The sequence below is a fragment of the Rhyacophila brunnea genome, unplaced genomic scaffold (assembly GCF_057557595.1).
Source record: "Rhyacophila brunnea isolate RB1 unplaced genomic scaffold, BYU_Rbru_1.0 scaffold_22, whole genome shotgun sequence".
Lineage (NCBI taxonomy): Eukaryota > Metazoa > Arthropoda > Insecta > Trichoptera > Rhyacophilidae > Rhyacophila > Rhyacophila brunnea.
Genome location: NW_028232882.1, coordinates 17768145 through 17783851, shown reverse-complemented (window position 1 = coordinate 17783851; position 15707 = coordinate 17768145). Strand labels below are relative to the sequence as shown.

Here is a 15707-nt window from a genome sequence, read left to right as displayed (position 1 = left end):
GTCTGGCGTTTGCAGGCGATCGTTGCGCGAGAGTCAAAACGCGCGAGCGCTTGTGGACAGCTGAATTGGGTCACATGTACCTGGAGAATGCGCGATTTGTCACTTGCGCGTAAAAACGCGCCATGTGGACAAGCTCTTAAATTTCCAATTACATATAATAGCTAAATGCAACTAAGAATCAATGAATGATGGATGGTGAAAATTTCTTGGACGGTTCGGATGTTTCACGGGAGGATGTGGAGGTGTCACGCCTATCAATCCGCAAAATGATCGAAAGAATGGCGCAGCCTCAAGACACTTCCGAATCCCTGCATAATATTCTCATGTTTAAACTGTCCCAGAAATGTTCATCTATACTGCATCCACAAATCGCAGGAAGTAGGTAGCAGACTAGGTGAACATATCTGAGATATAAGAATAAATTGTGCAGTGATATGCAGAGGTGTCGCATCCCATCAGCCAATCCACAAAGAATTGCGGACCACCTCCAGACCCCCCCCACATAATATCTTCATATCTAAACTGTCCCAGAAATGTTTACCTAGACTGCTACTTCCTGCGATTTGTGGTTGCATTTCGATGTCGTAATGGGTGGTAGGACAAAGAATTTAATGAATTGTCGACATATCAAAAGTGGGTCAAATATTTGTTGTCTCCTCACAATGCAGATGTGGTGCGACTCCTCTAACTTATGCAAGCCCAATGGATAAAAAAGAGAAACAAGTTATCTATGAAATCTGTCACAGGTATTCTGTTTGTGCAATACAATTTTAAAGGGCCAAAATGCATAGTCATACTCAAGTGCCTTAATCAACACTTAACGTTACACCGTCTCAAGAGTAGTTGACTACTTAGTGATAGTGAGAAAAACAAGCAACATGTTATTACCATAAGAATTAGTTTTATTAGTAAGAATCAGAGTTAGTCTTAGTTAAGACTAACTCATCGTCAACATCTCTGCATTTGGCTATAAGACATTCTTGTCAATAATTTCATACCCCACTAATAAAACACTATCAAAAAAAAATATAAATGGACCCAGATAAATGATATAAATATGTACATATAAATATGGTAGCATAAAAAAATTATATTAATCCTTGGAAAGTATTTAAATTTTAGCCTAAAAACCTTACCTATCCTTAACCTTGTATGTAACATGTTAGGTGAAACGTTTCCTCTAATTCTTCTACATATTGTGTGCGTGGATAATAAACTTATCTGAGCCGTAAATTGTGTACAAAAAATATGTGCACAAATTTAATATACACTATTTTAATGTAGATAAATGAACTCGTCAAATTATTATTCCCTGAAAGAAAGTATCATCCTAACAAGGAAGTAATTATTGTTATGTAAATTCAATATTCTTACCCGAAAAAGGGTCACATGTACATTGTATTTATTACATTTTGCCGTAGCACAGTTCACAGTGAGATGTCTTACCGGAAATAGATAGCCATATAGCATTGAGATCAAAAAATCACTCATTGTTCATGGAGCATTGCAGATAGTAATGTTAATTTGATATTCATGACTGATACTTATGAGCACCTATCAGAATTTTATATTAATTATACGATTTGATTGTATTTCTAATTTATGTACTTATCTATTTTCTCTTGTCTTTTCCTACATTTTCATACATATTTTTAAGTGTTCTATTCAGACATAAATTTGATCGCAATATTACACGGCCATCTATTTCCGATACAACTCACGATGAACTGTCATATGGCAAACTGTATTCATACAAATTTCTGGATACGCCAAAAAAGATATTGTATGTAATTTGTAATATTGGCAATTTCAACAGAATCGGTATACATAATTGAGCGTAGTTATGCACAAAGCAGCCGAGCCACACAAACTTCAAACAGAGATAGAAGCACTTTTATGTAAATTGTGTTTTTTTAAATCAGCAAAGTCTCTGTATACTGTTTATACTTTTTGAATGATAAGATATTATATATAATATATATGATTTTGTATAACTTTTGAAGAGATAAAAGCATATAATCTATGAAATTTTGGTGTTTTAGCAGTCCAGGGTGTTTTGTGTAAAACGATTTTTTTAGAATGTTCATTCTACAGAATGCAGCCATCTCTTATTTTTGTAAGAAAAGTCTTTATTTTTGATTATTTTCTTTAAAAATAGCCTTCTAAGTTACTAAATTATTATGGGAATTGCAAAATTCTGAAAATAATTCGAAAAACTTGTAAATTATACATCAATATTTAGCTGCCTGGCACTATTTTTTATATGAAAAATCTGTATATTATATTATATATAATAAAATGAAAAACATATAATGTAATTGAGAAAATAATGTTTATTAATTGAATGTAGAAAAACACACCTTACAGTCGCGATTTTAAAAATTAGGTAAGTACATAATATTATCATTTGGCTGCTTTTTGCAGAACGAATATGGCATATTTTTAGAACGCATTTATATGACATTTTTGTACGACAGCAGCTTGGTTGCTTTATGCAAATCGAAAATGTCATATTCTGCGATTTGCAAAATCTTTAAAACGCATTTATATGAGATTTTTGTATGACAACAGCTTGACTGATTTGTGCAGAACGTAAAACAAACGTGTGAGATTATGGAAATCACAATAACTCATTTTTTTCAAAATTGTGGCTTGGCTGCTTTGTGCATAACTACGCTCAATTGAGTATAGTAGCAACACTGATTATTTATCTCATTCACACAGTATCAAAATAGTTACGGCGTAAAGAAATAGTGTATTTTTACACATCCTCAAATCAAATATGTGAAGATTAAAATAGAATAATGTGATGACATTTGACAAGTGAGAACTGTGATTAAATTTGGTGGGTGCCAATTAGTTAGTCTAAATTGGAAACATTCTTACGGGCACACCTTATAGGGAGTAATACGTAATTATTACCGGTACCTGCCGCAGCACGAGTTTATGGTGGTTGATAAATCTATTATATCGATACCCCATTTCAATATTTCAATTCCAAATTTAAAGGTTTTGAGTTAATAATGCCATTCAATGTAGAAAGGTCTTCTGTTTATAATTCAGCAATTTTTGAATGTGTCATAAAATCGAATAACCCTTTCTGAGATTAATCAGCAATTCCGTTATGTACTGAAATTTATTAGTTGATTCCTTATTAAACCGTTTCGTCAAAGTCAAAATCAGAAAATGAAAATTTTATATGATTATCCAAATGTACTGATATCCGGATAACCTACATTCACAAATAGTCCAGATAATTGAAAGTTTTTCTGTAATCAATTGTACATATTTATCATGTATTATTTTTGTGTTTTTTTTAGCTATTTGTTTGTATCTGTAGCAACAGTTCATCCACGTTATAGATTCTATGGTGTAAATATTACATGCATGTATGGATATCTAATTTGATATAATGCTATCGATGGTTTTTTTTTTACTTTATCTCCTGTCTTCATTCTTCATTGCAGTTCTGTGTTATGGCTGAACCACGTTTTAACCAGGATTTTGGAGTACTATATTGTATTGACATCTACCAAAACTTAACTTAGCGTTTTTTTTTTGATAATTTTACTGATTACATCACGGAAACACAAAAAAAATCATAATTATAAGGTATCAAAACTGTCATACATATTTCACAAAACTTTATTTTCAGTTGTTTAAATGAATCATTCAATCGCTCAAAAATATAAGTATGTACTTAATTAGATATTTTCAAAATGCTTTCTCATAAAACATTGCAAAAGGAAGAGGGCTTTAAGTCTAAAATCACTACTTTTCAGAAGAGCCAAAAGAAGATTGGTTTTTGGACTATTTTGTATGGGAACTCCAATGTTTCTGCGTGCATTTTAGTAATTCATGTGTTAATTCAACTCATCCTTTATCTTATTTGAGCATACTTGTATTATGGTTCATTTGGCATATGATTTTTAACACTCATACATACACTTAATTAAGAGAGCTATTGATATTAAAGGTAATTAAAGCATGCAACCATTGTAAAAAAAATGCCCGAGTCTGATTAAATTATGTACATATTCAAACATCCCATTATGACAGCATTTAGCCACCTCCGCTCTTCTTGTTAAAGTTATTGCAGTCTATCACAATATAACTTAACCATAATATGGAAGGACACCTTATTCTGTCGTCTTCAGTTACTTTTAACACCAAATATTCGACGCTACAATTATTGTCACTATTTAAAATGACTACAAAATTAATAAATGTGCACTAATTAATGTAATAGTATTATTAAAATGACTAATAAATTGTTATTGTATTAAAAATATATTGAGATCTGATCTTTAATGTATTTTCGTATTTATAAAAATAAATGAAATATTTTTATTTTATTCTATGTATTTACTGATTTTGCCCAATACCAATCATTCAATAATTATATTCCCTTTAACATTATTCTATAATCCATAGCGGTAAATTGTAAATCTGTCAATCCACCAAGCACCTTATAGAGAGAAGCCATACTGTATCCAACTTAAGGTCACATACCTGTGCATCTATGTAATTTAATCTCGCTGAGCATTATGAGATAAATAAATACATTGCAAAAAAGTCCCGAGATATCCCAATTAATGTAGACATCTGTTTAACAATAGTCCTCTCTTAAAACTGTTTTAAACGTCCAAAGATATTTCAAGTCTGTAGACTGAAATAAATAAAGTAAATGGAACTACGCCACTGTTTTCTGAAGGATAGAAGATAGATTAATATAATACACCCTCTCTTTCTGTCGTGAAATGGAAGTTGCAATGTTGAGTTGTCATGTTATTTTATAACATAACACACTAAGTCGAGGAAGTCTTTACGAGGGCAACACTACGCAAAAGTACGACCGGATCGCGCCTGCGCACGGGATAGTTTGTACGGAGTTCGTGACACTATTTCCGGCGCTATCGGAGCTAGCGGGCTTTTGACACGTAGGCGAAGCGAGAGTCGATCTCTCAGTCCTGATCGTTCGAAGGAAGCAGACGTCTTGGCCAGTTCCGAGCCTCGGGCCCTGGGCACAGGGCTTTCGATTTCCTGACGTTTTGGAGACGTGGACGATGATCATCTGAAGGACGTCCCCCCCACGCCAGGAGATCGGAGTAACTCAACGGTCCCCACACGTTTGAAGACGCACTCCTCGATTCCGTCCTGGAAGGAATCGAGGGCAGCGAAAAGGCTGGAGAGCCTTTTGTGTGATCGGTATTTATTGTTATTTTATGTTACGGTCCACCGACCGAACTAGTCTTTGTTTCGAATTAGCTTTTGGATTTTTGTTCTAATTTATTTAAATATTGTATCGCATTAGGTGCTCGTGAATCACTTAAGTAATTATACACTTTTATACACTGTAGCCCGCAAGTTATCTTATTTATTAATATACAATTGTTGAAATTTCTCTACTTGCTTTTCATTTAATTTTCCTTATCACAATTGTCTCTATGCATCAACATAGAGTGGCGCTCAAACCGAGATATTTATATTTATCCCATTTATTATGCCTTTTTATTAATCTAGGAACCTACACGAATGAGTATAGTAACCGGACAGGTAACTGAGGTCTTAGAGGTAATAAGTCAAACCACCCACGACCCTGCATCCCATTTCCCCGAGTCTCATGCTTATTCCTATATCCCCAAACCTATCCCTATCCTATATCCCGTTCCTGATCCCATCCTTCCTAAATCCACATGTTAAAATCTTTTTATATGACATTGGCACCCAACAAGCATCGTGTTTCTTGTTGAATATTTCTTTTCCAAAACACGATGACTTACCTCCTAAAGACTACAGTTATTTGTTTCGGATTATGTACTCGTTCGTTATTTTGTCCTAATTTTCTAAATTTTATTTGTTCCGATTATAAAACCTTAAATTTTGCTAATCACGATTTCATACAATAATTGTTACCGTAACGGTATTTTGTTTTCAGAGTCATTAGTTCTAATTACACTGATTTTTGCCGGCTCACTTTTGGAATTTTTTGGTTTACCGTCGTGGAGTTGCAAACGAATCCGTATCGGGCGTGATTTTAGACGCACTTTGATAATTATTCTATTTCTTATAACTTATTAAACTTGTAAATTAATTAATGACAAATTAAAACGTATTATTTGCGTTATATTTTTCTTAAAATTTTCTGGTTCGGTGGTCGTAACTATGTGTGTTATATTTTTCTTATATTTATATAGTCTTTTATTGACTTACGCGGTACTTGCAAGAGACGTCGGACTAGTCTATGCGGTATGCGCAGGATGGCGATCTAAATGATAGAGATCAATACGTCAATTTTATCATTGTCCTTGTGGAATTTATTTAATTTTGTGTTGTAAGTTACAATTATTCCTTCGCAAATTAATATTAAGAGTGTTATATATGGTTTACACCTAATTTTGAAATACAATTTGCACATTTATCACCAATACATACTTCTTCTATAATTTATGTGATACCCACATTATTGGTATGGAAATGTCAATATTTGGGCATCGGAATTTGTGTTAACCATTGATTGTTTCAGCAAAAAGTTTGTTTAATGTTTAGTATGGTGCTATAAGTGATTTAATAAAGTTCCAAAGGAGAAGGAAGGATGTTAAACTAGGACGAGATCGACATGAACATTTATATACCTACTGGATGACAAGAGTTATTAACCTCAAATTTGATAGAACCATTGGATTGAAACATACTATGTGGATGTAACATCAAATCAATTGGACAGCTGGATGAACCTTATTATGGAATGGAGTTTACAAAAGGTCCTTTCGTTCCATTTCTATATTGTGAATAATTAATAATTTCTATACCTCGAATAAAATCATTATCGGGTCTTTCATTTTAGTCGGCAGTCGCGCTGTCATCGATTATTTGAGTGATTTATTTTCATTCTTGTTAAAATTTGACACTAAATTATTCTGAATTCATTTCTTCTTAATTATTAACTTTCTATTCATTTTATTTTGCTATTACAATTAATTATTTGCGTCGGTAGAATACATTTATTTCGGATAATATGTTTTTACATTGTTTTTTCTTACTTGTTTGACAGTTCGATATTAGTTTTTTCAAATCTGTTCTTTTTATAATGTAGACAATTGAAATTATTAATTTCGCGTCCATTATTGATAAAATTGAAATAACCTTTCGTTCATTGAAATAAATTTAGTCATTTTTAATTCCTATTCAATTATTCATATTCCAAATTGATTTCTGGGTAAAACTTTAAACGTCAAGCGCGCTTACATTTGCAGTCGATAGATGACACCTTCATAGAATTTATTTGAAATATTTAATTTCAAGATTCTGTTCTTTCGTAAGAATGATTATTTATTATACATAAATAATTATTTTTACAGGTGAATATTTTTAATAAAATTTTCCTTCTTAATTCCTATATAAAACTTCCGTCTACATATTTTTTTGAATCAATTTAATTTTTTCTCTCCTGTCAATCCTTTCTAATTTAAAGACAAATTTTTTTTTAAAGCTTTTTGATTTCATTCTAGATGCTTTCACTCAACTATATGCAACTTTCCGTCCTCTCCTAATTTTTTAAAAAAGCATATAAGCTAACATTAATTAATATTTTTAAATTCTTTTTTTCTCTTTTAAAATCCTAGCCCTCCGCTATTTATTATTCATAAACATTCAATTTACTTTCACTTAAATTATTAATTACATTCTTTTTGATTTTGCAATTTTTTTATATAAATAAATAATTATTATTTAAAACTTCCATATATGCATTTAGAGTACATTTTAATTTTGAATATTCTCTTTCATTGATATTTGGAAAAAAAAAATTTTTCTTTGAGTATTAAAATATTTTTCTTTCAAATACAATCTTGAATTGATATTTAATTACATTTACATTGGAACTAACTAAATTATTTTTTCTTTCAATTTAACTTGAATTTAATAATTGATTATTTTTTTTGCTTGTTCAGCGTGCTTATTTTACTGGGCAAATATTTTTTAAAAATGCTGATATTTTATTTATTATCAACTATGTTTGAAACTTTTAGGAGTTGTCAAACCTTCATTCAGTATGACACACAATGTCAGAGATTTTTTCTTTTGTTATTATGGAAAGGTGTGTTTCCGTGCTAGTCACACTCAACAAATTATTTTGGAATTTTGTCAGGGCCGCATTTTAATAATGCCTATTTATTAATATTCAATTTTTTTTGTGAAGGAATTTTGTACTGTTTGGTCTTTTGTCTATTACACACCTCAGATATTTATAAATTATAATTATTATTTTTGCTCTTTTACAAGCTTCTTTTTTGGATTGATTTTCTTTTTATCGAATTAATTATCGCAAATTTTATACATATATTATGTCATTGAGTAATATTTTCTATTATAAAATTCTATATTTCTTTATTTCAATTTCTTTGTGAATTTTTACTCACCTATGGTAAACTATTTCAGTTACTGACTTCTTTCCTGCACATGGCAATACACCCTTGTTCCGGTGAACGTCCATCGCAAAGGTGGTGGTTGCAGACCTTTCGGGAAGGAGGCCTACTCAATTAATACCACACATTCAGCATCTGGACCAACTTTTGGTAAACAAGCATAGTTCTAAATACTACCATAGTGCCAGGATGAGAGTTATGGTGTTCCCGGAAGACGCAACCGCTGTCTTAGCGTTTGGAAGGGCCTGTCAGTTTAGTTACCTAGTGATATAATATCTATATTTAAAATTACCTACAATTGTCTAATTAAGTACATCGCGCTGGTGATCGTGTGATCTTTATTTATACCAGTTGCCTTTGTACTTGTTTTTGCGTGACGGTTTTGTTTGCTATTTTTATAATATATTTTTTTTATTGATTGTAGTGATTGGTTATACTTGTTCTGTTCAATGTATCTTTGTCGGTACAGGTTGCGGGGAGATTTTATTATTATTTGTTGGCTGCTAGCTCCTTGGAAGTCGTGGGAACTGAAGGTGTCTCACTACTGTCCGGTGTGTTTTAGTGATCCGGGGTGCCGAAGATGTTCCTCGGACGCGTCTGATTTTTTTTCTCTAGCAGTCAACCCTCTTGGTATTTGGGTTGAACTATCGGTGCTGAAGACGGTCCCGTTAGTCCCCTCTCTTTTTGGCGTTGGAATCTGCCGCTGATTGTGTGGATTCCACCGCACTCTGATGTTTATGGTGGTGAGTTGGCAGGCGTGATGCGAATAATAGAAGCGATCGTCTGTCGACACTGATGATGTTGTGCAGCGGCCTGGACTGTATGAAGGAAATCAACCTACTTATCAAAATTCCTTGAGGGAAGAAAGTGGACGTTATAATACGATCTCTTTAGCCTTTCATTTTTTATTTTTTGCAGCCCCAACTTGAATGTCGGACCAGTTGCGAACCATGTTGTTCTTTAATTACATTTAGTTTCCGATGTGTTCATGGTTTCCTCGTCGTTGCCTGGTTTTCGTGTGGTGCTTCCTTAACTTCGTTTTCTAGCTCATCCGGATCAGTTCTCTTCTTGATGGAGCTCTAACAGCAAGGAGGGAGTTGTCTCGAGATGGCGTCTCGGGTTTGGCGGGATTGAGTTGGTCCAGAATCTGCGGCGGAGTATTTTAAGTAGTTAGCTTTAAGTGTGTATGAAAGGGATATGGCTAGTTTTGCTATCGCGAGGTTTTAGAGTAGTTTGAAGCAGAGCCGTATATTCTGGAACGGACGATATCTTGCTACACCATTGTAGACTTTAACGTAGTATACTAAAATCGATGATTAATTTTAATGTTATATTTTGTACTAGGAATTCTTTTCTAGCTTAGTTTCCTCCTTGTTCGCGTTATTTTATTTGTGGGAGCGCTGCTTGGGATCCGGACCATGGCTTGGAGGTCCATCACACGTCATTTGTTCTTTCAGGCTTAACAGAGAATCCACATCACAGCTGTTGGTTGTTAGCCACACTGTTATTTTTATTCAGATTAGACATCTGAAAGTAGTATATTTTAGTAATGTTCTTTTTAAATATTCGGACGGTGCTTGACGCACAGTATTTATTACTTTCCGACAGATACGCCCTCACGCAAAAGCAAACTGGCACTCATTGTTTATTAATTAATATGTTATTTGTTCGAACCAAGTTGGTGAATTTATTGTATTTATTATTATTTTTTATTATGTATACTTGCCAAAAACCACGGCATATACGATTGAGAATTTATATTTTTTGCTTTGTGCACTTTATAACTTTTGCCAACTATTAAAGGTTCATCTTTTTTTTTCAATAACTTAATATCATTTGAAATCAATTTATTAAATCATTCACTGATCTATTATTATTTTCAACTTAATTACTCAATGCTTATATTATTACTCAAATTATGGAAGCAATTTTAATTTCTATTAATTACTTTATTATATTATACTATCTCTGCAACTTTACCAATTTAATGAATTGAATTAAATTTCTGGAACCAAAATATTAATTCATTTATATACAATATATTAATTTATTATACCATTTTATATATTATTATCTGAGGTGCATTTAGGTAAATTTTTTGGCTATTATTTCAATTTTTTATACTGACATCAAATCTTTTCAAACTAATAATTATTATACTCTTGAATCCCCACTATTTATTATGATGTGAATTATCTGTGATAAATTATTATATTTTATTTATTTATTTCCATGTACACGAGCTTAGGTGTTTTTATATTTATTAGATCTTTTTTAAAATTTATAAATTATTGGTGGACCGGTTAGGTAGGGTAAATCTACGAGACCTCTCCCAGCTCTTCACTCTTCAGCAAATAATCTTCTTCGTTTTTTGGATTCTTCATAAGCCTCTCCCTCTGTCACCAAATAACAGAGTGGAAACTTCATCTATATGTCTCCTTCGCTTCGCCTGTAGCCGCGCTATCTCTAAGCATGCCGTCCATGATGCCCAACCCCTGGGAGGATTGATGCTATCAGAAGACCCCCCCGAGAAGTTGACAGTCGAAGTCCTCGCTATGGCTTGTCCTTCTCTTACCGAGGTTGGAGGTAATGTCATGTTATTTTATAACATAACACACTAAGTCGAGGAAGTCTTTACGAGGGCAACACTACGCAAAAGTACGACCGGATCGCGCCTGCGCACGGGATAGTTTGTACGGAGTTCGTGACACTATTTCCGGCGCTATCGGAGCTAGCGGGCTTTTGACACGTAGGCGAAGCGAGAGTCGATCTCTCAGTCCTGATCGTTCGAAGGAAGCAGACGTCTTGGCCAGTTCCGAGCCTCGGGCCCTGGGCACAGGGCTTTCGATTTCCTGACGTTTTGGAGACGTGGACGATGATCATCTGAAGGACGTCCCCCCCACGCCAGGAGATCGGAGTAACTCAACGGTCCCCACACGTTTGAAGACGCACTCCTCGATTCCGTCCTGGAAGGAATCGAGGGCAGCGAAAAGGCTGGAGAGCCTTTTGTGTGATCGGTATTTATTGTTATTTTATGTTACGGTCCACCGACCGAACTAGTCTTTGTTTCGAATTAGCTTTTGGATTTTTGTTCTAATTTATTTAAATATTGTATCGCATTAGGTGCTCGTGAATCACTTAAGTAATTATACACTTTTATACACTGTAGCCCGCAAGTTATCTTATTTATTAATATACAATTGTTGAAATTTCTCTACTTGCTTTTCATTTAATTTTCCTTATCACAATTGTCTCTATGCATCAACATAGAGTGGCGCTCAAACCGAGATATTTATATTTATCCCATTTATTATGCCTTTTTATTAATCTAGGAACCTACACGAATGAGTATAGTAACCGGACAGGTAACTGAGGTCTTAGAGGTAATAAGTCAAACCATCCACGACCCTGCATCCTATTTCCCCGAGTCTCATGCTTATCCCCAACATATCCCTATCCTATCCCTATCCTATATCCCCATCCCATACCTATTCCTTATCCCCCATTAAAGCCCAATTTTCCATGACAGAGTTTCAGTTTTTGATGATCATTCATAAAATATAGATTAAGGGCTCAAATATCGTAGAATTAAATTCCAACTTAATAAAAATGTTTCAAATAGCTGCATGGAAAACATATAAAATCTGTTTAAAACAAATATTAAATAAGGCACTCACTCTGCTGGGTTTGGAGGCGGGAGCATCGTCTACAACGAATGTCTGGTCTCCGGCAGGCACTACTTCTTGTTTCTCAGCAGCCGGGGCCTGCGTATTGGATTTCCGTTTTCCAGATGATGATCTCTTTGTGGAGTTTTGGTTTTCGTTGCTCACAGCATCCGTTCCTATTAGATCAACAGCATCTTGGCTTTTTGCATTGCTCTCTGGTGCATTTATCTTGTATTGGTCGCCAGATGTCGTTGGGTCAATGTCAGCAACCCTGTTTGAAAAAATTAAAACTAACGTAGTAATGCATTGAATGAATGATAGTCAACAGAATGTACAATGCAAAATCAGTTGACATGAAACGATGGTATCACCTTCCACCACGACATGGTCACGACACCACCAAAACACTGGTCAAACACATTATATAACATTGTAAAAGTGCTGTACCGCGTCATTTACGTCACAAATTTCATACAACTCACTCCAATCTACTTCACCCATTAATGAGTAAAGCATATCGAAGTTGCAACCTTCAAACTTCCACCCCCTCTGCAGATTTGTTCTGTGTGAGGGAATGTTAGTCCTCTGAAGGCGCGTTGGACAAAACTCATGTAAAAAAAGCTAAAGTAGGGTGATACGCATCTTCTCGTACGATCGGTGACATGCATCGCGAAATTGATATTTTAATATATTAGAGTTAGGAACATCATTGTACTGGGTGAATTCAAAAACAGCACAAGGAAAATCGAGTTCGCTCTTGACCCTTTCACTGCTGCGCACTGAATTCAAGTTAAAATCTCCCATTACAATAATCCTTCTATCCCAATTACGATGCCAATGAATTAGAATGCTGTACCAGTACTTCTCAAACTGGGGGGCGCGGCTCTGGAGCTCCTGCCAGGGAGCCGTGAAATATTTTAGTATTTCAACAAATATCTCCCAAACTTAAATGAAGACCAAAAGTACAATTTTATTGGATAAAAACACCATTTGCTAAATCCTTGAAATATGATCATATCACGTGGACAGTTCAAGAAGAATAGATTGATATTATTAGATCAGATAATTCCCGCGAAGTCGAATTTAATGAAAGAAGTCTTGCAGAATTTAGGATAAGGCGACAGCAAGAATATCCGTCAATCGCAAAAGCAACATTGTTAATCATAATTCCTTTTGAGACAATATAGCAATATTTGAGAACCACTGCTCGAACTCTAGTTAATGCTGCAATAACTGCTAAATATTAATCTACATCTATGAGCGATCAACACAAAGTCACAGTTTGTTCAGGTACATATTGCAATCCGTATCATGTGACTATCAGAGCAGCCGCTGATTGGTTTATTCATTTTAGAGGAATTTGAAATTCACATGCCAACTGTTTTAGGGGGTTTTGAAATAAAGCTTAATTTTTGATCAAAAATATTGACGGTTTTAGGCCCTTTTGAGACTTTGGCCACATATAATGGACAAAAACATCTCTCTAAATATATATTATCTGACTCAAAATTTTATGAAAACCGTTTTAGGGGGTTTTGAAACTATTCACTTCATATGTACATATGTACATTTGCCCATTATATGCCCATTAAAAAATGTATTAAGTCACCTAGCTTGTATACTGTCAAATATGAAAAATGCAAAAACAGCATATGCGCACAGCACATTTTTTATACTCGTGTGTAAAGCGCGATGAAACACGCGCCATCTGGATAAGGTGTAAGATCCGCCAATGTACCGTATTTAGGATTTGGCAGAAAATGAGTAATTATGGACCTAAAGTAACATAATATATTTTAGAGCCAATTCACCTTTTGACTCTATGCATGCCAGAGACCCGAAATTTCTGGTCAAAATGTTGAAAGACCATAGACAAATCTTCAATTGTATATATGTACCCAAGTATTATTTTTGAATACATTGGCTCTCAGGTACACTTACAGGTAGTACAGGTATATTTTCGGGTTGTACTTACAATCTGCCAGGTGAGTTGGGTTGTGTTGATTCCTTTTCAGTCTTCATTTCAGGTTCTTGCTTCATTTTTCTGGTGCGCTTAGATCTACCTTGCGGCTTCTTTGATTCTAAAATAAATTTTAATTAAAATCACATAAACGGTAAATTATATTCTACTACAAAATATCAAAATAAAAAGTCTTACACAATTCAAAATATTTTACAGTTTTGAGTGCGCACATATGTTATGTTTATGTATGTGATGCAGTTATTCTATGACTCGCTTAATATTAAAAAATCGATATCAAAGAATGAACTTTCACAATACTTAGTAGAATAGCTCATTTGTGTCGCTAAATTTCAAAACCCGCTATAACACCTTTTTGAAATAATTAAGATATATATATCAATGGGTTCGCAATTAAAATCTCTACATGAAAACTTTATCGTCTCTTTCAAAATCCGCTACGAATGACCATCATTTATGAAACAAAATCAATGCGTCTATCAAATCCAGCTATAACACTATGTCTGACCAATAAAAAGTGAGAATCAGACTAAAAGCAACATAGCCGCAGTACATTTATGTTGTGACTTGCAAGAAGAATGTTATTTTGTTGATTTGATAATTTAACTATTTGCAGTCTTAAAGTGTGTGACGAACTTCTGAATATGGTTAAATGTCCAATTAATAAAGCAAGGAAGATGTCGACCCAACCAAAATCTCGGAGAGTCAAACAAATGCACCAAAAACAGTAAGTTAAATTTAACATAAATGTGTTAGAAATGCATGGGTCTACCTGAATTTCCAGTGGCGTGTAATTTAATTATGAGTGGTTAAAAATGTTCTTTTCACTAATATATTTTTTTACAAAGAATAAATTGTCATGATATCATTTAAAAATCTCATTCAAAGGGGCCCGTAAACGAGCCACTTTTTACGGCAATTGTGTCGCCGTTAATAGTTCCCCAAAACATGACAATGGTAGTCTACGTTGCCGAAACTTTACATCTATTGCCTTTGTTTCTGGCAGCACGGTTGGTCGATATATCGAACTCAATCGAAAATACGGCAATAATTGCTAGATAAATCTATTTCATTCTCGCTCTGCTCCATGTATGCGTCTCTGGTTGACCTCACCCCTAGCAACAACAAAAACATTAGTGACAGCCGATTTGACAATACATTGTTATAATTTTTCACCGTGTCGTTATTAATATTATTATGGTGTTATTACTTATCGTGAATTCACACTACGTACAATGAATAAATGGACAAACGACAGGGTATTGGAGCTTATTAATGAGGTTTATTTACGTCCGGAGCTATGGAACATCGAATCCAAACTATATAATGATCCTAATATGAAAAGACCAACTACAAAGCTGCACAAATGTCAAATTTCACTAAACGTCAAATTTTGACATTCTTTCAAAGTTTTTAAATAAATAATTATCAATAACTAATTCCTGGTTTATATTACTTATTGTTTCACGTTTGTTTAAAAGTAGGAAACGACCCAAATCCTTTTTTCATTTTGGATTAATTTGTTTATGTGATTATTTATATGGTGCACAAACTTCATTGCCGGCCGTTGTTGTCACATGTACACACAAAATACATCAGCCTCACTTGCCCGAAACTGATGACGGGTCATACATT

At 34.0% G+C, this 15707-nt stretch overlaps 1 protein-coding gene across 1 annotated transcript in view; it reads right to left on the bottom strand.

Annotated features, from left to right (window-relative positions):
• The window catches only part of Incenp (Inner centromere protein), a 72522-nt gene that overhangs the window by 45642 nt on the left and 11173 nt on the right, over positions 1-15707 (bottom strand). The window contains exons 9-10 of the mRNA XM_085950057.1: positions 14067-14172; positions 12104-12362 (exon numbers count right to left, since the gene is read on the bottom strand). Of these exons, the coding sequence (XP_085806183.1) occupies positions 12104-12362; positions 14067-14172 (365 nt within the window). The remainder of the gene's footprint in view (positions 1-12103; positions 12363-14066; positions 14173-15707) is intronic.